The sequence below is a fragment of the Channa argus genome, chromosome 7 (assembly GCF_033026475.1).
Source record: "Channa argus isolate prfri chromosome 7, Channa argus male v1.0, whole genome shotgun sequence".
Lineage (NCBI taxonomy): Eukaryota > Metazoa > Chordata > Actinopteri > Anabantiformes > Channidae > Channa > Channa argus.
In genome coordinates, this window is record NC_090203.1 from 6,672,612 (window position 1) to 6,696,043 (window position 23,432).

A 23,432-nucleotide genomic window follows, 5' to 3' on the forward strand; every position below is an offset into this window, starting at 1 on the left:
TTGACCGCGATCACCACAAATCCTCCAACGCGACAACACATCGGGTGAAGCAGTGTCCTCGGATCACCCAGCGCTAGCAGCGGCCTCCATTTTAACTCCGACACCGAGCCGTACCTCACGTGTCCTGGGCTGTCTCTCTCACATGACCCGAGTGTTTGTTCCCGTGATCAGCACTTCCATCTCCATCTGTGACACCGAATATCACTTTTTATTGCAACCCTGATGGATATTCTTGAACACAGTCTGGACAGCTCAAGGTAACAGCGAGTCGCCCAAAATGGCTAACTTAGTCAAGCTAGCTACAACATGCTCCTTCGGATTGCTATCATACACGCTAAACAGGGCCTAACCAAAAACATTGTCAAAACGAAATGAATTTACATAGTAGCAGAAGTGGAAGACTTGGGTGGCAAGATAGCTGCGTCTTACAAGGCCAGTGTCCAGTAGAGGAATGTATGACCATAAATATCTAACACTAACTGATAACGTTAACAACACAACAGCAAAGTTAGCCCCTGCTAGCTAACGTTATTAAAATACTGGAGAAAACCCGAGGACGTTTACAATGCTGTATTTTTAGTTTTTACACGCTTGCCATAAGATGAGGCAAAATTGAGTCATTTATGTGACATAACTAGTAATAAAGTTACGAGTAGTAACAGTTCTAAAGTTGGCTGGTTGCGTAGTTGTAAAACTATTTTTGTGTCTCTGTGTGTGTTTGGTTTGCAGCCAAGAAAAGCAAGAGGAAGAAGTTGTCCAGGCAACTGAAGGTATGGAATTATTGCCGTTAGAACATCAGTTCTCTGTATATTCTGTTAAGTAGCCCAAAGTGTATAATTCTTGTTGATAAGTGGTTATTATTAGTAGTATTCCCATTTCATGCTATTTTTAGGCCACTGCTATTCAAATTAAAATGTTGCACTTTCTACCCCACTGCGTTTATTTAACAGGTGCATATTCTCAACAGAAAATCTAATCCACTGAGAAATGATAATGTAGTACTATGTTTAAATTGGCTCCCCCTTTCCCAGTTTTACTGTTTTTGTTCCACTCAAATCTCTTAAGTAACAAACCTTTTTTTGCCTTATTTTCTTTTGTCTTAGTAAAGTATGTGTACTTTTGTAAAGTTTTAAGCATTTACTTAGTACTTCAACATTTTTACCTCTACCTTTTCGGGAAATGCTTGACTATATATTCTTCTGTGACCTGTGCTTATAACCTGTTTCACACAGCTCTGTCTAATATACACATTTTTCTCTATTAAGTGCAACATGCAGTGGTAGACATGTTTACAACAGCAGAATTCAGGGCATGTTCATTGTTTTTACTGTTTTCCAATCTTACGACTGGCTTTTTAATTTCTAGACGGAACAGGAGAGGAGCACGCAGCCGTTAGAATAGCCAGTGTCCAGCAGGCTGCAGCATTTGGTGACCAAAACATCCAGTATCAGTTCCGCACCGAGGGTGGGCAGGTGGGTAACTAATGGATGGAACCGCACCGCTTGTTGTAGTTTTTTTATTACCCATTTCAGAAATACACCGATCACACTTAATGGCACATGGTACCAGAGTTTCAGGAATTGGGTAATAGTACATGGAACACTCTAGAATTACTTTAGCTGTCAGGTTGCATGAATGTCCAGAAGCTGTTCAGAGACAGAGTGAGAATAAGCAACTGACAGAGCCCCAAATGTGGCTAAAAGGATTTGGTCACATGCATAGAGCAACGTGACAGCGGAAGATAATATAATTGTCAGTTAACAAGATTTCATGCCACATGTGTGTATTCACTCTTTGTCATGCTGAGTGTTTTGGTTTAAGCCACGTCGGCTCAGGGTGAGGAAAAACCAACTTCGTCTAATGAACGGTCTTCTCTATATAATGTTGCGTTTTCTTGTTATGCTGTTTGTTTTCTGCTGATGCTAAAGCGCTCGTCCCTATTCCAAAGAGAAGTCAGGAGGAAAACAGGCTCTAAACTGCCTAAAGTTATGAAGATGTGTTTTTGTTTTTTTTACTCCCCTGATTGACTGTTGGCCTTTTGTCAATTAATTCTCCTTCCGATGGACAGTTATAGATAATCAGACAGTAGTGCAATAAACAAATTGTGAAGAGGCACTTACAGTCAAGTTGATTTACACTGGAGGGAATTACCTCAGTGAGCCACGTGGCCCATTTGTTGTAAACAAGGCTAGTGTGAGCCATCATGTGATTTGAGCCTAGTCAAGGATTGGCATGGGCTGCTGTCACATGTCAGTCAGGCGGTTAATCACATGACAGGGGGATACAAATACTGGTTTTCTTGACTTGTTTTCAAATTGAATCAGACACATTCTGCCGCATAAGCATATTGTGCAAGATTGTGAGCTCTGTGCACAGCTGCAGTTAGGACTATAGTGTCAGATACTACATTCAGCTGACCTGAAGAAGTACTAATGATAAACAAATCTACAAGTCAGGTAAACTTTTGATTTATATACAATTTTTTCCCCCTCTCTCACTCTCTTCTACCTGTGTCTCTCAATCCACCCTGCAGGTGACCTACCGTGTTGTTCAGGTGACTGACCAGCACACTGAGGAAAGAGATGAGGGGGAAGGAGCAGTGAGCGTGGTCTCGACAGCTGCCTTCACCGGGGCTCCTCAGGCCGTGGCTCAGGTACCACAATGTGAACTTAAAGTATTATTATTTTCAACAATGCAGATAACAGATGAAAATCAGAAGATAATTTATCCTGCTAAAAATTAATATAGTCCTTATTCATGGCCATGCCATATAACTCAATTATTGGCTAAAGAGTATTGAAAAAATGTGCAAGAGATATACAATTGTGCTAGCTGACATTTTCCTTTTGTTGTGATCAAAAACGGAACTGTTTGCAATTTTTGTAAACATATGAGACTAGCCAAGCACCGAAGTATGTAACTAAGTGTGATGCCAAAGTTACAATGACCATTCAATAAACGTTCATAGACAGATTTAGAACACGTTTTTGGTCAGAAATGTTCGGTTTACTGGGAGCAGCCGACCAAATTTGTAGTAGCTTTAATGACCTTGCACTTATCTCTACTAACAAGATCACTGCTACTTATTTTTCACTCTCTGTACCATCTGTCAAACTGCTCAGTGTCTTTCTTGGGGGTCTAATAAGGATGCCAGTATTAAGTTGGACAGAGACCGAGGTGTGCTTTTACCTGCTGTGACTGCTCCATTGCTACTTGTTCAAGCTCTCCTCCGTCTCTTGTGTATCCGTCACAGGCTGTGATCCAAAACCCCTTCAGTAATGGAGGAAGCCCAGCAGGAGAGGCAGTGGGAGGGGAGACACGCTTTGCTTATTTCCCCACAACAGCAGTGAGCGACGGGACTGTGTCTGTGCAGGCCGCTACAGACCCCACACTCACTCAGGCGGGGGGTGAGTCAAATTCTCACACTTAATTTGGGTTGAAGTTTACTACATTGCTACAAGGCTAATTTAGCCATTATTTTCAGTGACAAATAAGAGTGTGTGCCGAGAGAACAACAGCATTATTATTATTTTCTTTAAATGAACTCTGATCCCCACAGCTTTAGCTGACATAAAGTAACAACATTCAGAATGCTTGAAATTGTGTTGCTAATTATGATGAGTATTTTGTAATAGGATTTGTAATGTAGTGGGCAGAGAATAACGAAAACAAGTTTATAGAATGTCATGTTGATCATGTTTGCTTCACATGTCCATGTGGTCATCTGGCTCACTGTTGTTGCAGTTTAATGGTGACGATCGAGAAAAGGCTCAGCAGGACATTACTGGGTGAAGGTAGTTGTCCTCTGCTTTCAGTGACAGTGGCCAGAGCTTAGTTGACCTGGAGAGAAAGTTTGAGCCTTTTGGGTCCGTTATCCACAACCAGCATCTGCTTTTCTGTATTGTTCAGCCAGATATAAATCTAGCAGACACACCTTTGCAGATGGCTGGTGAACAGTGAACACAGTTTCTCATGATTTTAGAGGAGGTCAACACAGAGGATCACACAGGATTTTATGAGGAACAGTGCTGTCTCAGATTATGGTTATGTAATTCATTGCCCTGTATTTCTGCTAAACTCTGTTTAGTTTAGTTTCTGTTGACCCAGGCATGAGGTTGGAAAAAGCCTGAAACTAAGGTCCAACACAATAAGATACTGTACATATGAGGTATATACAAATTAAGTCAGAGCTGACCACAAAAAATATAGCTTGTAATGGGCAGTAAACATTTTTCTCATTTGGTTTTGGCAGAAATGCTACCGAAAATGTACCCAAATACCAACACATTGCATTTTTGATGTTGTGTACCATCTGCCATGTGGTCTGTTGCTACACACCCTGTCGTATGTCTTCTTGCATCACATGATCCACACTCACCCAAAACACTCTTAAAGCCGTATCATTTGCGCAGCTCTGTTAACTAATAACATAAATTGTTGGTGCAACAACAGAAAAGTTTGTTTTCAGTTTGATGCAGGAGCTAAAACACTTGTTGAGCGTCCCAAAACATTAAGACATAGCCTTATACAGTGACAATATCTGCAGTTTGCTGTAACGTGAAATGGGCCAAGATGAGCCACAAGTTTACGGCCAACACACTCGGTTTTTTTTTTTGTTTGTTTGTTTGGAGATAGTGAATTTTTTTCCTTATGGATTTTTTGAGTGGCTGCCTGATAATGCCACAGAAGGGGAAGAAGAGCATGAGGCTTTTTTTTTTTTTATACTGCGGGTAAGAGCTGAAGCCAGGGCTTTGCAGGAGGAAGTTGGCAGTTCTCTTTCCTGAGGCAGTTTAAGTAGGCATAACATTCTGGCTGAGGAGTGCGCTGTAGGGTGTTGGTGGAGAATGGTTCACAAGCTGCCATCTCTTGCGAGGTGAGGGGATAGTGCAGGGGTGGCCAGCTCCAGTCCTTGAGACTTAGAGCTTTGCTAGTTTCCAACTACCCACTGCTGATTACCCGGATCAGTTATGTTCAGTGAATCAGAAGCCACAAAACAAGGTTTGTCCGGGTATAGTTAGGAAACGAGCAGAGCTGTGGCTCCAAAGAACTGGAAGACCGCGTTCTGGAAATGAAACATATCATATGGTGGAACATGCTAGACCCTTTCTATAGTGCAAGCATTGTCATGTTTATTTTACTGCCTGAGTAAGCCAATTTTTAGTAAATTAGCTGAGAAAAAGGAAAGAAAATCCCAAAGTGTTAGTCGCTGTCATTATAATTTTTTGAAAAGAGACAAAATGCAGGCTGAATTACATGTGCAACATGATTAGTGGGGATATGTTAATTAGATTTTTTTTCCTTTGTATCCAAAATAAATAGATAAAATTTCTTTGTGCTTTATTTGAAAAATACCATCTGAAAAAATGAATGCCTTTCCTTTTTAATGGCAGTGACAGTCAGTTAGTCACATTCAGTCATCACCTTCTTGAGAATGTGAATTCTGAACTGTAACGTAAATGAGAAACCTGGTCTCTGTAATCAGAAAGAGGATTAGAGAAACCTGATTTGCCTAAGTAGATTTCTGGTGGAGAAAGCTGATTTCTCGGCTATGTATACATGTAAACAGGTTTCTAATCAGCTTTTCACAAGAGCGCATGTGCATGACAAAAGGCTGCAGACAGGGCAAATCGTATAGCACCTGGAGCAATGCTGCTTCATTTATTTTAAAACCCAAGACAGACCAAAGTCAGATTAAAAGAGAAACTACATGACACAAGGTGTCATGTCGGAGTCTAAATATGTCACTCTCTTCCTGATATTTTTCTTAGTTTTAGACCATGTGCCCAGTTGTGTCAGTCTTTATTTTTTCTTTCACTGAGCAGTCAGCCTCTTGGGACATGCCTGCAGGAAACAAAGACAATGAAAGCCAGGAAGCAGTGCTATGTGTCATTATGAACCTAAAACTTTTGAGCCATGCTTCCAAATGTTAGAGGAGAAATCAGATTAGACATTTGAGTAGTCTAATCATCTAGTATTTTGTGTTAATGGACCCTATTCTTAGACTGCTTCATTCCGTATTTAAAATGCCAGTAAACTGTATTGTCTTTTTTTTTTGTCTTGCCAGCCAGGTCAGGTTGGCCATTTGTTTGACCCACAAGAACAAAATGAAGTGTTTGTATCCCACAGGTCTTTATAGCCATGTTCAATAGAGTTGCGTACTTATGTGCATTCTTCTGTCAAACATGATATTTTAGGCTTTGTTTTGATGTTTTCCGAGTCGAGGCAAGGAGCCTTGAATGTAATACCTGTCTGCGTGTTGATTGTACATGATGGCTCCCCACAGTGTAAATGTTGTTTTCTGTATGCTGTTTTTTTTCCCCCCAGTTTAGTCAAATTTTACTTGTATGAGTAAATATCACGAATAAAATTTTGTCTCAAGGGGCTTTACAGTATGTCCCTCTGTTCTTGGATCCCCCAAATCATGGCTTCTCCTTTTCCTCATTGCTTGCTGATGACTCTCTCGTCTTTCACAGCTACTGGCCAGTTTTATGTGATGATGAGCCCCTCCGATGTCATTCAGACAGGCACGGCACGAACCATAGCCCCACGCACACAACCCTACCCTGCGTAAGTACCAGGTCCATCATTTGCTCTTTGGAAAGGGGAGTCAACGTTGATATTGTCTCAGTCACTGCTATTTCTGTTAACAAACTAACTGTTGATCAGTGCTCGTTTAGTATTTTCCATCTGAATTGCAATGTGTTCATTTTTATTTATTATTTATTTATTCTAAGCAGATATGGCTTTCAGTTCTAAACACCAGTCAGAGCCTGAGACAAACACGTTTAAATGAACAGCAACAAATATTGAGTGAACAAAGCAGGCAGAATTCACATAAATCTAAATGCAAATACAGGAGGAGGCTGGGAAAGTGGAGGCAGTTCAATTGCAGGAAAGCATGCAAAGATGTGTTAGAGGCAGTGCATGTGAATAGAATTACTAATTGTTATACATATGACTGTAATACAATTAGATTACACCTTCCATATCTATTTTGGCCAAATTAATAATAATGAGCTTAGCTTTTTTCCGCACTGTGCCCCTGCTTAGGGCGGGTTTCAGTGACCCTAACCCCCCCCCCCCCCCCCCCAAATGTTCATATGTTGTTTGCCTGTTAAAACTCACAACATGGATCATAATCATGCATCAAAAAGGGATCCATCTCAGACTCTCTCCAACTGTTAGCCACATGCTGGTGATTGCTGTTATTAAGATAATCAGCTGGCTCACCTAAGCAAACATTCATTTTAATTGCACAATGCCAGCAATGCTCCAAACTACTGCACATTCTTATTCAGCTACAAGATTTCCAGCATGCTTTGTTTCATTCTCACAGAGCACTTTTGTGCCAAAAGCACATTGACATATGAGGCATAATACTAAGATATAATGCATTTGAATGTCAAGTCACAATTTTGTTCTTGTTTGGTATAAGCCAAGGCACAGGCATTTGCTTGTTGACAAATGACCCATTATCTAAGTGCTGCCTAAGCAAATAATTCTTTATTTTCCACAGGCTAATACTTAATCTTAAACACGTGAAATTGACTGCATTTTAGTTATTTAGCTATTTCTTCCAAATTTTGTGTATACTGGTGCCACAAAAAAACAGAATACATGTTCTTATAGGGTGCATAGGCTTCCATTTATCTTATTGTGATTTATGGATTTAAAAAACCTACACAGAAAGAGGACAAAACATTATTAACAGTGTCAGCCTTTTATTTATTGTTTGCGAGTTTGGTTATACAGTATATGAGGATGTTCAGTGAATCTGTGCTTCTGTGGTTTTCAAGTAGTTTAGGTTTCTCATAGATTTAAGCTCCTTTGTTGTGGGCAGCTTTAAGGGGATCTGCCTTAAAACTGGCAGCAGCTCTGCTGTTTCTGATGTTGCTTGGTGTTCACAGCATACAGCAGACTGTTTTCCAGTCAAGACTAAAGAAGCTGCTTTGTTGCAGTGTATATCTGCATTGCTGTGCGTTAAAATACAAAGTGAGGTTTTTTTTTCCTGTTTTTTTTTTTTTCTTCATCTCTCAGAATGCCTATCTGCAATGTGTTTGTTTCTATTTATTTCTTCTTACATGAATAATTTATGATTTTGACACAAGCCTCAGAGATATGTTTAAGTGTAAAGTAATGAACAGTGACATTATCATTGTCATGTGAGTAAACTAAATGAAAACTTCCCACCCTATCTGCTGTTTGTAGAGATGAAAACGAGCTGCTGCAACTTGAAGGTTTAAACTGGTGAGGACAGTTTCCACATCTCTCCCACACTCCTCTACAGCAGATAAACTAATCAAATTAGATCACAAGAAGAGAGAAGAAGCACACAAACCTCTGCTCTCCTCTTCTGTCTGCTCATCCCTACCCACAAGTCCCTGGTGGTTCTCCATGGTCTGGGTGTGCGAGACACAGTTGTAGCATTTCTTCACTACTGACCCCGATCCAGTGTTTTTAGTTGTGCTTGTGGCAAATGTATTTTTCCATTAGTACTTAGAAATTAGGTCACTGTACTCCATCTTGAAACGGATGCCTGCTTCCATACTTTGATTTTTAAAATGTCCTCTGTCGTAGTTGTTTAATTTGGCATACATTGGTGGTTCAAAGTTACAGTGTGCAAACATTTTCCCTTTGTTTTAATAGAAATAGGCTCCAACATTTATCTTGATGTGGATAGGTGCTGCTGAAGCCTCCTGTGACTCCCACAACAGCACTGGCAGGAGTGCAGCTATATTTGCTTCTAAAAGCATTTGTGCAAGTGTCACCCAACAACTATGACTAAAAGTGAGGCAAAGCTGCTCCAGAGCAGAGAGAGGAAGCTAAGCAGAGCAAAAAAGGACTCTTTATCAGTCTCACGTTGGCATTAGCTTAAGTTGCACCTTGCAGCTTTAACCGTTTAAAGTTAAACTTGGATATTATGGTAACATGATAAGATTACCTAGACAAATGAAACTGTATTGCCAATTTTAGCCTGTTTTTTTTTTTTTTACATAGTTGTACACAGCAGTGAATAGTCAATGTTTCACAATCTTTTAGAGAATATGCAGCCCAAGATATATACCCCCTATCTCAATGTACACTTCTATGCTCATTGTTAAGGCCCTAACTTGGTGTAATGATGTGCTTAATCATATGTGAGAGTAGAAAAAGTGAAAATTGTGTTTTGTTTTATTTGAGGATCAATATAATTCTACAAAGTCAGTCCTCCAATGCATTCAGGCTTCAAATTATATGAATAAAGTGCTTTAGCATTGGAATCGTGCTCTGCTAATTTTCTGGGCTTCCCTGGTGACAATAACTCCTAGGAGCACTTAGATGAGGTTTGCCTCTGAAAGTTGTGAAAGGCAGAAAAAAAATAGACATCCTCTAGGCATGTACATTTATTTATTCATACAGCCATCCACATTTTATTACACACTGCCTAAGAGTACTGTTTGGGTGAACCCATTATACAGCTAAAATCCCATTAGGATGCAGTGAGATACAAGAGAGACTGCAGATTGGCTTGGCCGACTATCTCAAACAAATATATCAGCAGTTGAGTTGTGTTGATAGGTCAAAATTTATTGCTGCAGAAAAAAGATGTATTCTAGAGGGAAAGATGGAGACAAAAAGTAACCTTAAAAGATGTTTATTCATTTCTTACAAGCTGAAATTCGTCCAATAAATTATCTTTTTCAGTATAGTATATATTATATATTTTCAACAGAGTAGGGTGCATGAAGTATTATATTCTCTAATGGAGGGACAGAATCATGATTAAGATATCCAGTAAGTCACCTATTTTATTATATGCAAATGTGTTATTAGCCTGTTCATGTCATGGTGGATGGTTGGATACGTCCCTCTGTCACGTCATTGGGACTTAATTAACAGAATACCATAGGGAGAGATGCAGACAGTTGTGTCATTAGCTTTATGCACAGACTCCAAATGACAGCATCTGGTTTTCTACAATGTTGTAATTTTACAGTATAATAAAGAAGTTCTCCCTCTGGGCCACGCCTGGGAAGAGGACGGCCAATAAGAATAGGAAGGTTGGAAGGGTTTCGGTATTCCAGTCAACGCAGTCCAGCACTAAGCCTTCAGGGGTGGCAGGACTGAACAGCCTCATATGGCTGTGCATCTTTCAGGATTTCTACCAAAGGCACTACACAACTTCAGAGGCTCCCATTTAAATTCCACAGTGGTAGTGGCAAGCCCTGCCATTATAAAAGGCATGAATATAAAGAGAACAGTGAGGAACAATGTTTAGTTGGCACAGGATTAGGTGAATTTAGGGGGGTTGGATTGGATTTGTGCCTGATTGTATGGTAGACAGAGATGGGAGATATTGTAGCATATGAAAAGTGTTTTATTTCCTGTCTGTCTGCAGGAAAATGGATGGACCGCGAACACCAAGAGATGAAAGGAGAAGAGCACAACATAATGAAGGTGGGTAATTAGCTATGATTGTGGCTTTTGATTTCATCAGACAGTGCAACACAATGCAGTGCGGTGCCTAAATGGAGCATTTCTGTTGAAAGAAAATCACCAAGGCCTGTCAAAATATTCTATTAAGAATAGATTACAAATGTTATGGACTGGCCACTAGAGGTTACTGTTGAGCTGTCAATATCAGGCAGTGTTTGGTAACAAGATTCACTGGAATGACAAGATCTAGGAAATGAAAACATGCTTTAAACCAGAATGACCTCTGATACCTCAATACATTAACTAATAAAGGAAACATATCAATTATATATTGCTGCTTGTATTTATTGTATACAAACCATTTAATATTTCTTCAGTTGAGAGGCGGCGAAGAGACAAGATCAACAATTGGATTGTCACCCTTTCCAAGATCATCCCAGACTGCAATATGGACAGCACCAAGACTGGAGCGGTAATCTCTCGACTCGTTGTTTTACGTGGGCTTCCATTTTAAAATGGTCCGTTCAGCTATGTGACAAAATCTCTGTTCTTTTAGAGTAAAGGAGGCATCCTGTCCAAGGCGTGTGACTACATCCGTGAGCTGAGGCAAAGCAACCAGAGACTGCAGGAGAGTCTAAAGGAAGTGGAGAGGCTACAGATGGACAATGAGTTGTGCAGGCAGCAGGTATGAATGTCAAGCTTTTGCTCTGTCCTGCAAGTACTTGAATCGTGGTAAGTTTTCGTGACTTCAGTAATGGGGAAGAGAAGGTCTATGAATGACAAAAATCTTTCTTTGAGGTGGTTAGGTGTCGCAGATAAATCAACTTGCACATAATAAGGCAGCCATAGTGAGCTGCACATGTGCCCGTGAAGATTGCCGCTGCGTTGAAAAGATTAGTTTTCCGTGGAGGGCATTGCAGCACCTTATTTCTTAAACCTCAGAAGCACGAAATCCACATTGCCCCACATGCATCTTCATCTCTCCAAAACAAACCCTGTGAGACTGCAGCCTGTGTAGCTGATCATCACAGCCTGACAAAGAGGATCAAAGAGTTTGCATTCATATAAGAAGAGGTGTTACCTGCGAGAGACTGTGGGAAAAATATACACAAGGGTAGGATGAGAACTAACTGCATGCTAATGCCCTCCAAGTATTCTGAAAACCCGCTGCTCTGTGGCTGCAGTCTCAGGCTTCTGTGGCCTGCAGGATGTTCTTATTCTGGTGTGCAAAGCGCAATATCACTATACCTTAGTCCTTCAGCGTGGAGGCAGTGAATTCTGCTGTCGCCCAGGGGAAATATAACAGAGATGACATACTTCAAGATTTGATAATCCAGTTGGTTGTGGACAAGGGTGTCTTTGAAAAGGGCTGCACACTTCTCTTTAATCCCATTGCGTAGCCTTGTGTTGTGCATTACACCGAGCCAGCTTTCTGTCTTTTATATATACCTATTTCAATGCTGAAGATGTTGATGATGAGTTTGCTTGTTTCTCTTTGAAGATTGAAGAGCTGAAGAATGAGAACGCTTTGCTCCGAGCACAACTCCAGCAGCACGGCATTGAGATGGTTGGAGAGTGAAGGAGAGACGAACAGGAACAGCGAGGATGCAAAATCGCTCAGACACATGAGCAACATGGTGGAAAAGAAGATGCTAGGATGGGGAAAACAAATGACTTTTGAAGAATCGCTTTCTTTTTACTGAATGCATCCTTCCTTGGGTTCCCAGGTTGCAAACCCTCCAACAGCGAATTGCTGCCGTACTTGACTGTTCCAGTCCTATTGAGATAAACACCTGTTACAACTCAGCAGAAATGTGCTCCAAGAAATATTGCCCACTCACCACCATCAGAGGGCTTTACTAGCACTTGCCATGAAAGAGATCCTCTGCTGAGCTCCTCCTTTGTTTAGTATTTATGTAGCCTCACTCATGGACTATTATGTTTGTCTTTTTGTTCCCTGTCGGTGTGTTTTTCCCCAGTTATTAATTTTGACTGAGATCCTGCTTTTATTCTGTTTGTGTTTTTGTGTTAATATGTTGTTTTTAGCTACTTTAATTTATTAGTTGCTTGCTGAAGGACGCCTGGATGGAGATCAGTTACACTGAAACGTATTCGCCCAAGAGAAGCAGATTGAATTTTAATTTAAAAAAACGTCAAAATGTGCAAAATGTAACGATTCTAAAGACAGAAATGATGTGACACACATAGTCTACCTAATCCCAAAGACAAACAAGAAGCTGTACTGGCCTATGCCTCGAGCTGATTTATGTAAATATGACTTCTCATGTTTTAACACAGATGTTACAGGATGTTAGAGCAGATTATCTCTGGGAGTAAACAATCAATAACTCATTAACTTCATGCTGGCCTTTTGTCATAATAATTACCATGAAGTGTGTGCAATCATGAAGCTTAATTTGGGGGGGAAAAAAGTGGTATACTTGAATTGTTGGGCATTTGCTTAAGCAGAAAAAAATTAGCAGGAAAAAAAAAATCACTCGTAAAGATTTAGTAGTTCAAATGCTATTCCTCAACAAATTGAAGTGAACAATTGTGGCACATGTTGACAATTGACAAACCCAGTGTCCAGGATTGCTGATTACAGAGTGTTACCAAATACACACACACACACACACACACACACACACACATATATATATATATATATATATATATATATATATATATATATAATCGGTATTGTGGATTTTATTATCATTTTTTTGTTTGTGTGATTTACCGGTGTCTCAGTATGTGTAAGAATAATCCCCACATGTTTCATTTTGAGCTGTTTGCTCTATTTTGGTATTGCAACACTTCAAATGGAGCTCAACACACAAGGGGAAGGCACCCTGGAGAGCGCTACTCAAAGCCACTCTGCTCGCTATGGAAAAGAAGTACACAGACATTCTGTGTTGCACTTCTTAGTCGAGTACAACTCATTCTCCATAAAAAGACGGAATAGTTGGAAAGTGGGAAACTTGGTAATGATCTCACATATTTCCCCACCCACTCAGGCAAACAATAAGTAAACTGTAATTGGTTGAACAAAAAGCAACAGCCAATAATAACATTGTTGATGACTCTGTGGATGAATATACATGATGTCTTTTTGTTCTGCTTTGGGCAGTGTGAGTGGGAAAGAGATATTACGCTCCTGAGCCACTTATTAGAGCACTTATTGCTTCTCCCTCTATCAACAGCTCAGGATCCAGCAAAGCAAAACCAACACTCAGACCCCTGGCAAAATCAGGCCGACTATCGCATTTTTATATCTTAGACTCTGTAAGTTAACGGCTTGTGCTTGGCAAGTGCTGCTCTGCTAATGCTGACAAAATTAGACCTGATACGAGTAGTGCAAGTGTCTGATCTGTCAAATGAGGCTCCTGGTCCAAAGTTGAGTGATGTTTTGCAGTAGAATTTTTTTATTTCACACCTCAGTGAGAGGTGGCCAGAGAATGTGGGAATGAAGACATGAATAATGGTTCAAAAGGCTGATGTTCACACATGAAAGGTCATTTGTGGCTAATTTTATTCCCTCTCTCTCTCCCTCTCTCTCTGTCTGTCTCTCTCTCTTTTTGTAATGGCAAAAGAATGGAAAAATTATCTCTTCGCTCTGTAGCAGCCTCACTGTTCTCAGGATAGACTATATGACTATATGACATCTTTTCTAAGTAAAATGGTGCAAAATAAAGATTTCACTAACCAATAAATTTGGAACTTCCATTGTGGCTCATTGTCTTTCGCCGGGATCCTGGATATTTGCTAAAATCAACACTTTATGGTGTAATAAAGTGTTGATTTAAGCTAATCTCCAGCATGTCCAGTTGCACGGTATTTCATAGACATGATCATAATAAAACGCTGTGGAGTTATGGGCCTGTCATTCCATTCTGAGAATTTAAACTGAACTTTTTTTTTTGTCCTTTCGGCTCATCCCGTGAGTTCAGGGTCGCCACAGTGGCTCATTTGTCCGCATGTTGATTTGGCACAGGTTTTACACCAGATGCTCTTCCTGACCCGACCCTCCCCAACTTCTACCAGGCTTAGGACTGGCACTGCATGGCTGGGGGATGGGGATGGGCTGTTGGGGGTTTAGTGACTTGCCCAGGGACACTTTGACATGTGGTCGGGAGGAGCACGCTAAACTCCGACCCTATGGTCGGTAGGCGGCCACTCTACCAACTGAGCCACTGCCCCCCCTAGAGGATTAAAACTGAACTATGGATGGTAAAATTAGCAGGATTTCTAGGTTATAGGCAGATTTTTAAATTTATTTTTTTACTCTGCTACACATTTCTTTACTGAAATTATTACATAAAATATTGAAGCCCTTTAAAATCTAAGTAATTTCTCCATAGTCTTAAATATTAATGACCTCATTTGGAGCCATTATTTACGATTTACCACTAAGTTTGGTTCTCTAATCTCCCCCCCCCCCAGAAAAAACCCAGAGAAAATAAGGTTTTAAAACCTTTGTGAGCTCAGAAATGAGCCAAGACACAATTTATTGTACAGTTGTCCTTGGAGACAGCCACCGTAACTTGTGAAAGCAGTGTCATGGCCACAACGTTAAAATAAGGGACCCCTCAAAGTAAACGTGTGTCGTACACGTTTACTCTGAGGGGAAAAATGGCTTTTTCACCTATAGATGGCCCTACAGCAACATCATAAATTTAAATGGCCACAAATCAAGGGTCCTGGATCTTGGTCCCTCAAACATTTGCACAATACATCCTTGTACAAACCTCTAATTTTCCCAGGCAGGGTAATTATTCTCTAAAAATCCATGATTTACATTTTCTCTACAAATCAGTGGCCAATCAGCTTGATTCACTATGTACTTTAGTTCAGATCTGGATGTAAATTACGTATTGCAGAGATTTTCTGGGACTGAAATAACACTTTGTTGGATGGTTCATGTCCTTGTAAGAATTGTGCACATTCAACGTGCTCTCTGGTTGATACAAATCAATTGATTCCACTGGTAACAGTGAAAGCAGTTAGTAGTTAAAGCACATGGAGGGCACCTTGGGTGAGGGAGATCAATGGTGGTTAAAAGGAGCTTCTAAGCCCTTGGTGAGATGTCATTTGACGCCACAGGTCTGAGGCACTCGGGCATAATTCTGCTTTTCTTAAAAAGGGCAGCAGCTGTGATTTAGATCCTCTTTTAACTCCAGGCTGTGCATGTTAGAACAGTAAAGCTACTGTATGACCAAGATTCATTATGTTGACACCAAGTAAATTTGCCCTGGTTATGTTTTGCCGCAACCTTAAGTGTCTACATGCATGTCATCTGCCATTCAAACACACAGATAACCATGCAGGCAGGCAGGCGTCTGTGTGTCCCTGTCTCTGTTTGAAGTAGCTGATCTCTGATCCCGTGTTCCGGTCTGATTGGGACATACGTACTCGTTGCTGGTCTGTCTACATGTGAAGAGAAAGCTGCCGCTGAAATGTGCTCTGTTTGGAAAGAAAATCTCAATAGCTGACAACAAAAGTAATATTAAGCTTTTACCGGGGGAATGCTACTTTACCCTCCCGCTGCAGATAATTCACTTACAATTAATTGATGTATTAATTGGAAGAGGAAAGTGTCTTTGCTTTGAGCAATAAATTGTTATTGGTGAAGTTGTTATTATTGGATTTGAAACTGAGGTTTTTGTCTGGTCAGTACTGAACAAATGTCTGTTTCTACATTTGCCTGGAGGGTAGGACAAAGCCACCTGCTGTAAAATCCTTTATCTGAATTGGAAAAGTCTTTTTTATTTTTAATTTATGTGTTTAGGCAAGTCCACCAAAGGACACAGCCGACTGATTTTCATTGAACTCCTGCTGGCCCACACACTCTGCTGGAAAGCCACATTTTCTTGTGCTGCAGGCTCGTCTTACCTTTGTGCTGTTTGAGCCACAGGAGCACACACACTGAAGAGTGTGTGTATTGTCCACTGCCTCAGCCTGTTTCACATTCCCTCTCTCGCAGTGGTTGTTATTTGTTGAAAATGGCTGACAGAAAGAGTCTTATTCCATCTGACGTACGATGCTCCTCATACCTTGTGTACCACACCGACTCTCATCTTTCTTGGGCCTACATTAATAACTACACTGCACCTGTCTTCCTCATAATAGTAGTATCAGCACAAAGGTATGTATTCTGCTGCTGTCAAGAGATGAGGGATAGGAATGAGCTTGATTTTTTTTTTTTTTTAGTGCCTTTTTTTTGGGAAACCATGGTCTCAAGTTCAGCAGTATCATAAGCACTGATCAACCTGATAGGAAATCTGAAAGCCCTGAGGCATGCAGTTTATCACAGGAGATCATTATGGTGCATTTCCTATCAAGAATGGGGAGGGTCAGCTTAGCCCAGATTCTGCATTAAAACGGACACCTAAATAAAACTAAAAAAAAAAAAAAGAGAAGAGGGAAAATCAATATAATACAGCACAAGATACTCATTCAGAATATCATTCCGTTATCACTGTTTCTAATCATTATAGTATATTTGAAAGAGTTGTTTTCAGACATATCATAGTTCCTATCTACTCAGTGAGAACCGATACAACAAATTATCACCCTGATTTAATGACTGCGCAGCGAGTTAAACATTTGAAGCAACTGAAGTCAGGACCAAAAGGAAGCGTGCAGAAGCAAAAACTCTCGTTGTGCTTTTACACCAAGGTGACGTATGTTTGCCCCGTTTAAAAAAAGTTGCATTAGATTAGTGCATTAATAGAAAAGCTCATTTATCCTTTTGCCATGTCCAACTGGCTACTGTCTTGGTTTTAACATGTCGATTTGTTAAACGTGCGTTGACACGCTGGGCTTTCTGTTCATTTTAAAGATCTTCTTCTCAGTCTTTGTGAGCTGTTTCCATCTTTTTTTTCCTTTTGTGTGTGTGTGTGTGTATTTCCATGCATTATGCAGTCAGCCTCGGTTAGAAAAAAGATGACTGACACACTTGAGATACCTTCTAACGTTTGAAAGCTTTTTTTGTGGTGGTGGTATTTGGGGGCATTTTAGAAGGTTTTATGAGTTTAAAGATGACGAGAGAGACATGAAATGACAGCAGTAACATTGCAGTTTGTGGTCAGTCCTTAACCTTTTACCCCTTTAACTTTAACTGATGCAATTCTGTTCTTCTTTTATAGTTGTTGTCTTTTGTCCTGCATGCTGAAATGGTTTCGAGCCACATTCTTTTTATGAAGGTTCGAAAACCATAAATACAGTTGAATCTTCTGTTTTAACAGAATTTGGCTCACTTTTGCACGGGATCAGGACCTCCACACCCCCTCTGTCCGCTTATATTTTGGAAGTTCCACTAATGCATCCTCACAAAACTGGGGAATTCCCCTCAGTCCCCAGTTCTCCAAGTGCACCAACCCATTAACCTGAGCTCCACGCTGCCCGGTGTGTCTGGAGGCTGCTCTGCCTTTGCCCAGGGCCTCGACAGTCAGGAGCAGTACATGATCAGTGGCCACGGTCGCATTATGTTGTCATGGTTTATCAGTGCCATAGAGGAACAGTCCCACTCTGTTGCTCTTTGGCACCGGCTTAATGTGAGTTTAGGGCCTGGAATGAAGGATTTTGGTGTAATCTTTTATGGTGATCTGTCTTTTGTCTCACAGGTCAGAACTATAAATGCATACAGTCATGTTAGAAATATTGCTTGTGTACAACAATTCCTCTATAAGGAAGATTCAGAAAGAATTGAGCAGTTTGGACTATTTTAATGTCGTGTTTTCAGGCCTGTGTAAGAAATGCTCGAGAAAATTACAGATGATTCGCTAAAACCAAACATAGACAGTCTTGTTTAAAAACCCTTCACTGGTTCCTTGTTTGTTTTAGAATTTATTTTAAGATTTTACATTTCATTTTCAAATCTCTTAACAAATTAGCACCAAAAACTATTTCTGATATGCTGGTTATATGTTGCTCCTAGACCCCTGTGACCCTCCAACTCCTCAGACAAGAACTCAAATGTTTAGTGATGCTGCTTTCTCTGTCACAGGCCCTACTGGAATAATCAGACCCAGTGACTCATCTTATAAGTAACCAGCATGAATCTCATTTGTCATTTATTGTTGCTGTTGTTTGGTCTGTTGCTGTTTTGCTCTCGATTTATGTTATTATTTTGATTTTATTAGTGTACGGCACCTTGAGTAGCATTTTTCATATGAATTATGCTACAGAAATAAACATGGTCAATGTGCTCATGTACACGCTTGTCATATCTACCAACAATGTTTTTCCATGGCCCAATTTTTAGGGAAGCTCCAAAAACTCAGGGCAAAAGTCTGGCTGTGTTAAAGGCCAACGTGTTGGGGCTGATGGGTGTTTAATGTGGTGGGTTTGGTTGCAGAAAAGCTGATAGAAGCAAATTGTAATGGTTGGTGTGACTAGCAGCTCCAATTAAAGTAAGTAAAGACAGAGAGGGGGAGGGAAAGGGATGGGGACAGGAACAGAGGACGATGATGAAACGGGGACACAAGGGTTCAATGCCCTTGATCAGGTGAAAAAGGTAGAGTGGCGCCTGCTGAGGTGAATGTGTCCGCCCTGCTGGAGTCTGACTTTATTTGGACAGAGGATTCCTACTGATAAACACGGGCCCAAATCAACAAGCTTGGAAAACCCAGCTCTCTCTCTTTTTTCACTTTGTGGATTTAGTTCTCATCACACACACACACACACCCAGTGTCATATTCAAATTTCCCATGACTCAAAATGTCAAACAACATGACAAGGTCACGATTGGACACAGTCTGACGGTTCTATCCCTCACTCACACACACTGGCACCCAAAAAGGCATGAAGTAAAACCCCCATAAAAAAAAAAAAGATGGGTAGCGTCCAACTGATTTGGAGAAATACAGTCATTTGTGGCTGTATTTGTTGACACTGACGTTGTGGTCACCCAAAGCAAGCACGCGGGCCAGCGGGGTTATCAGTGAACGAGACAGGCTGACGCAGGCGTCGTGCAATGTGTTGTTTCACTAATTGAGTCGGCACAGTCAATTTGGAAAGACTTTGAAGGTATAATGAGAATTCAAACGGCCCTCGATTTTATCAACGTGCACAGCCCACCGTTTATCAGTTTGTACCTTTATTTTCCCGTTCTGTTATTTCATTTCCACCTTTATTGATTTTTTGTATTTATTCACAGCCTGATGTTGTTGTGGAATAGTTTTCTTACGCTGACAGGTTAATTAATCTTAAGGTGTTTATCGGCTCTTCAGTGATAAAGGGGGAAATCAATTCTTACAATATTAGAGTTGTGGTTTTTCTGTGCAGTTGCTAACAGTCTGAATTATTATCATTTTGTCATTATATACAAACCATTTTAATTTCACATTGGGAATCTTTCAATAAGCCTGTTGTTCAACAAAAACAAAAGCAAATGTTCTTTGTCAAATTGTAGGATTTGCATGGTTGTTTGCTCGTTTTATAAGAATTATGCAATTTAATGCTCAGCTTAAAAAAAAAAAGATGTGTCCTGCGCAAACTTTTATGACACACGATATATTTGTTTTGTTGCAGTGTGAAACACTTGAAGCAATGCAACGTTTTTGCCAACCGGTCATAATAAATCTCATCAGATTACATTATATTCACATTTAACTAACACACATTGAAACACCTTGAATTTCAAATCGAGGTTTTTAAGCCTTGGTGCTATTCCATTGCTTTCAAAGGGATTTAATTTGGTTCAACTGCAGGTTCCTGTGTATTATGCAAAAACTGAATGTGTTGGAAATGAGGGGCTAATTATTCCATTTGAGAGGTTGTAATTACATCCTTTAGTCTGAGCAATGGCTATTCCAAAGTGGCTCTCTCTCCTTACTGAAGGATGTCCTGAGTTGAAACAAGTGCAGCTCAGCCAGCCGTGCAATAGATCGACCCGAGCAGTCTTGGCCTTTTACTGTGGGAATCTCCAAAGCTTTCTACCCGTTTGTTCCAGGAAAAGTCACATCTACAAGTGTTAAGTACTGCATCAGTACAGAATACATCTTGCTCTCATGTTATATTGTAAAAATGATGGCCACTGACAGCAGCCGGCGTTCATGTGTGGAATTATGTCGACTGCCTGTGGAAAGTAATTTAATTTAAAAGTTCATAGTTGAGTGAAAGAGGTGCTCACGATCAGAAATAAATCGAGGAGTTTCCCCAAGTGATTCAGAAGCACGGAAAGGAGAAATAAAGAGGTCAAAAAGTTTCCCGGTGGCGTTAAGTAACTGTTGTCAGGAATAGGCCAGGCCTCCCGTAATGATTAGGCAACACTGAGCCAGAGTGTGTATAAATATCAGCACATCCTGCACCCACCACAATCAGACAGGGGAAGGACTGGACGAAGAGCTGACCAGGTTCACAGAAAGATCTGCAGAAATCTGCCTACTCAGACAATCGCCAGCCATCACTGGAGCTGAAGAATAAGCTGAAGATATTGTGTTGCTCTTTGGGGGCCTGACACTCATGACAAAGAAGACCTATCAACTGTAACCTCTGAACCCATTTAAAACCTGCGCTAAAATGAAGGCATTCAGCATTGCAGTTGCAGTGACACTCGTGCTCGCCTTTATTTGCATTCTGGAGAGCTCTGCCGTCCCATTCAGCGGGGTAAGAGTTGGACTTGCCTTCATTTGCTTATTAGCTATAAATGCTTTGTCAGCAGGCTAAGATGTGACACCTAAATGTGCATAATTCATTAACAGGTGCGAGAGCTGGAGGAGGCAGGGAGCAATGACACTCCAGTTGCGGCACATCAAGAGATGTCAACGGAATCGTGGATGGTATGTTCAATTGACTGGATGAATTAAGCCAATTACCATGAGCAAATTAAAATTTAAGGGGATGTGTTTTCCCTCCGGAGTACCCCCGGTGCTCTCCCTGTGCAGGGGAGAGGATGAAATGCAGGAGGTGAACACTTTGCTCACGTCTCGTGTCTTTCATGCAGATGACGAATCACATCAGACAGAAGCGTCAGAGCCACATCTCCCTGTGCCGCTACTGCTGCAAATGCTGCAAGACCAAGGGCTGTGGTTTCTGCTGCAGCTTCTGAGGATTCCCACAACCACTATGTTATGACTTTTAAAATCTCTCCAATGCCTTTCCTGTGCTATAAAGCCTTTGTATAATTAAAAAACTATATGATTCATGTAAGAGCACTGGAAAAAAAAAATACATATCTATATATATTGTATTTATTTTGTATGTTTGTAACAGTTCTTTTTTAAGCTCAATATTATGTCAGTTTGTTTTAACAATAATCAGTATTCTGTATGTATTTTAAGTCTGTCATAAATAAATGAACATTTGATGCACAGATGTGTTTGTTATTAATACAGAAAATGGAATGTTGGCAGTGATGTGTCATTTCATCACAATTATTGGTGCATATGGTAAATTCTGCAGTACCCTTTTGCACTCTATATCTGACATAAATCATCATAACACTTAAATGACATAAGGAAAATGAACCATTTTTCATTATAATTATGGTTTTGTACTTGTTTTGCTGTGGCGATCAGTAAAGGGACTTTCAGCTACTATAACTAACATGTTTTCCTGTTCCTTATCCCTTATTCAATAGTGTTTCTGCTGATATACAATTTACGAAGCATTATCATTTATAGCCAGCTACGCACATCCTGTCCCAGAGATGTATTTTTTGTTTTTCTTGCATTGAGGTACCACGTCAGTACTGTGGTCTTTGATTGGCCAATATTGACAGAGTGCTTGCTCAGGCAGTTATTGCAGCGGCTACTGGTGAGAAAAAATAATATTCAAAATCAAAAACTCAAAGATGTTCACTATTCCGCTTCAGTGAGCATCATATCTACCTGGCAAATCAGGTTATGAGCCGGTAGAAAGTGATAAAATTATGTTTTAGGAGTTCCCTGAAATAAAAAGGTCAATTGAATTCCCTCTCTGGATTATAAATTGAAAATTATTTCATTCATGGACATTTAACAGTAAGAGGGTTTCTCACATGAAGGATTGTCATATAACCTTCTTTTTCAAGATACAATCTTCAGTGAATCAATATCCTTCGTTTTTGGAGATTATTACAGGTAGCGTGTGTCATGCGGCGTGAGTTTCATTCATCTGATTGCTGTCTTATTAACTAACCACTGACATCAAGGACTATTTTGAGATTTCATGCTGGTGTATGGAGATGCTGTAGATGAAGTATTGATGGTGTAGTGAGTCTGAGATCTCGAACAGACACTCTGAGTTGTAATAACCGAACTACTTTTATGTTTGGGGGAAATATGTGTATGCATGTGTGGGTACGTTTAAGTATGTGCAGTCAAAGGTACAAAATGGCAGCATGACGGCAATCACAGCTGAACTAAACAGGAAAACCCACAATAATGAGACAAATCAAGCACACATTTAAAATTGAGATAAATATGAGAGACTATCTTACTATCTTACGCTTTCTGATTTATTCCTTACACCGATTAACCAACTATGGCCCATGTGGTGGATCAAGGGTTAAAATAATATCAAGTATATGGAAATTATTTTTTCCACGTGTAAATAGTCAGTGAGATTGTTCTAAAGAAGAACGTTGCCCAAACATTTGCAGACGGTTGCCGCAATTGCTGTGTAGTGTTGCATTAAAAACTGAAGAAAAGCGAATTTTGTTTCTTTTCATGTGAAAAACCAGCAAAATATTTAGAGTAATTTGGTTTAACTTTTTCATACACCTGCATGGCCACTGCACAGCATAACGGTGCAACAGCTTAAAGCACTGCACAGCCACATCACTAAGATCCAAAGGTTTTGTTGAATCACAGTCCATAATGTCTTTTATCTATGACTATGATCGTGGTCCTTTGACATTCACTAAGAATAAAATGCTATCAAACCCTTATCTCATTCAGTGCCATACATTGTAATCTGCAGCTCCTTTCAGCCTCACAGAGCTTTGTGAGATTCTGCTTATTGTTTAGCTTTCAGCAAAAAAAAAAAAAAAAAAAAAGCGGTCTAAAAACCCACTGTGCAATAGCTATTGA

At 40.2% G+C, this 23,432-nt stretch overlaps 2 protein-coding genes across 4 annotated transcripts; both read left to right on the forward strand.

The window, feature by feature from the left end:
- The first annotated feature begins 116 nt into the window (after positions 1-116).
- On the forward strand, positions 117-18,625 carry usf2l (upstream transcription factor 2, c-fos interacting-like). 3 transcript variants are annotated; one of them, XM_067509801.1, is made up of 11 exons: positions 117-257; positions 730-770; positions 1,366-1,472; positions 2,534-2,653; positions 3,254-3,407; positions 6,474-6,567; positions 8,209-8,247; positions 10,379-10,437; positions 10,794-10,888; positions 10,973-11,101; positions 11,918-18,625. In XM_067509801.1, exons 1-11 carry the CDS (start codon positions 223-225, stop codon positions 11,993-11,995), a joined length of 951 nt encoding a protein of 316 aa, XP_067365902.1. In that variant the 5' UTR covers positions 117-222; the 3' UTR covers positions 11,996-18,625. The 3 variants fall into 3 exon arrangements, with proteins under 3 accessions (XP_067365902.1, XP_067365903.1, XP_067365904.1); XM_067509802.1 differs by lacking the exon at positions 8,209-8,247; XM_067509803.1 differs by lacking the exons at positions 117-257; positions 730-770; positions 1,366-1,472 and adding an exon at positions 2,306-2,456.
- A 2,109-nt stretch (positions 18,626-20,734) lies between these two features.
- hamp (hepcidin antimicrobial peptide) lies at positions 20,735-21,731 on the forward strand. Its single transcript, XM_067509808.1, has 3 exons — positions 20,735-21,027; positions 21,123-21,200; positions 21,365-21,731. The coding sequence occupies exons 1-3, from the start codon at positions 20,941-20,943 to the stop codon at positions 21,467-21,469; spliced, it is 270 nt and encodes an 89-aa protein (XP_067365909.1). The 5' UTR covers positions 20,735-20,940; the 3' UTR covers positions 21,470-21,731.
- Positions 21,732-23,432: the final 1,701 nt, after the last annotated feature.

Coding starts and splice junctions, on each gene's coding strand:
- usf2l (XM_067509801.1), top strand. CDS start 223: ATGGATATTCTTGAACACAGTCTGGACAGCTCAAG. Junction 771..1,365: donor AGTTGTCCAGGCAACTGAAG/GTATGGAATTAT, acceptor TTTAATTTCTAG/ACGGAACAGGAGAGGAGCAC. Junction 8,248..10,378: donor CAACTTGAAGGTTTAAACTG/GTGAGGACAGTT, acceptor GTCTGTCTGCAG/GAAAATGGATGGACCGCGAA.
- hamp (XM_067509808.1), top strand. CDS start 20,941: ATGAAGGCATTCAGCATTGCAGTTGCAGTGACACTCGTGCTCGCCTTT. Junction 21,028..21,122: donor CTGCCGTCCCATTCAGCGGG/GTAAGAGTTGGA, acceptor ATTCATTAACAG/GTGCGAGAGCTGGAGGAGGC. Junction 21,201..21,364: donor TGTCAACGGAATCGTGGATG/GTATGTTCAATT, acceptor TCTTTCATGCAG/ATGACGAATCACATCAGACA.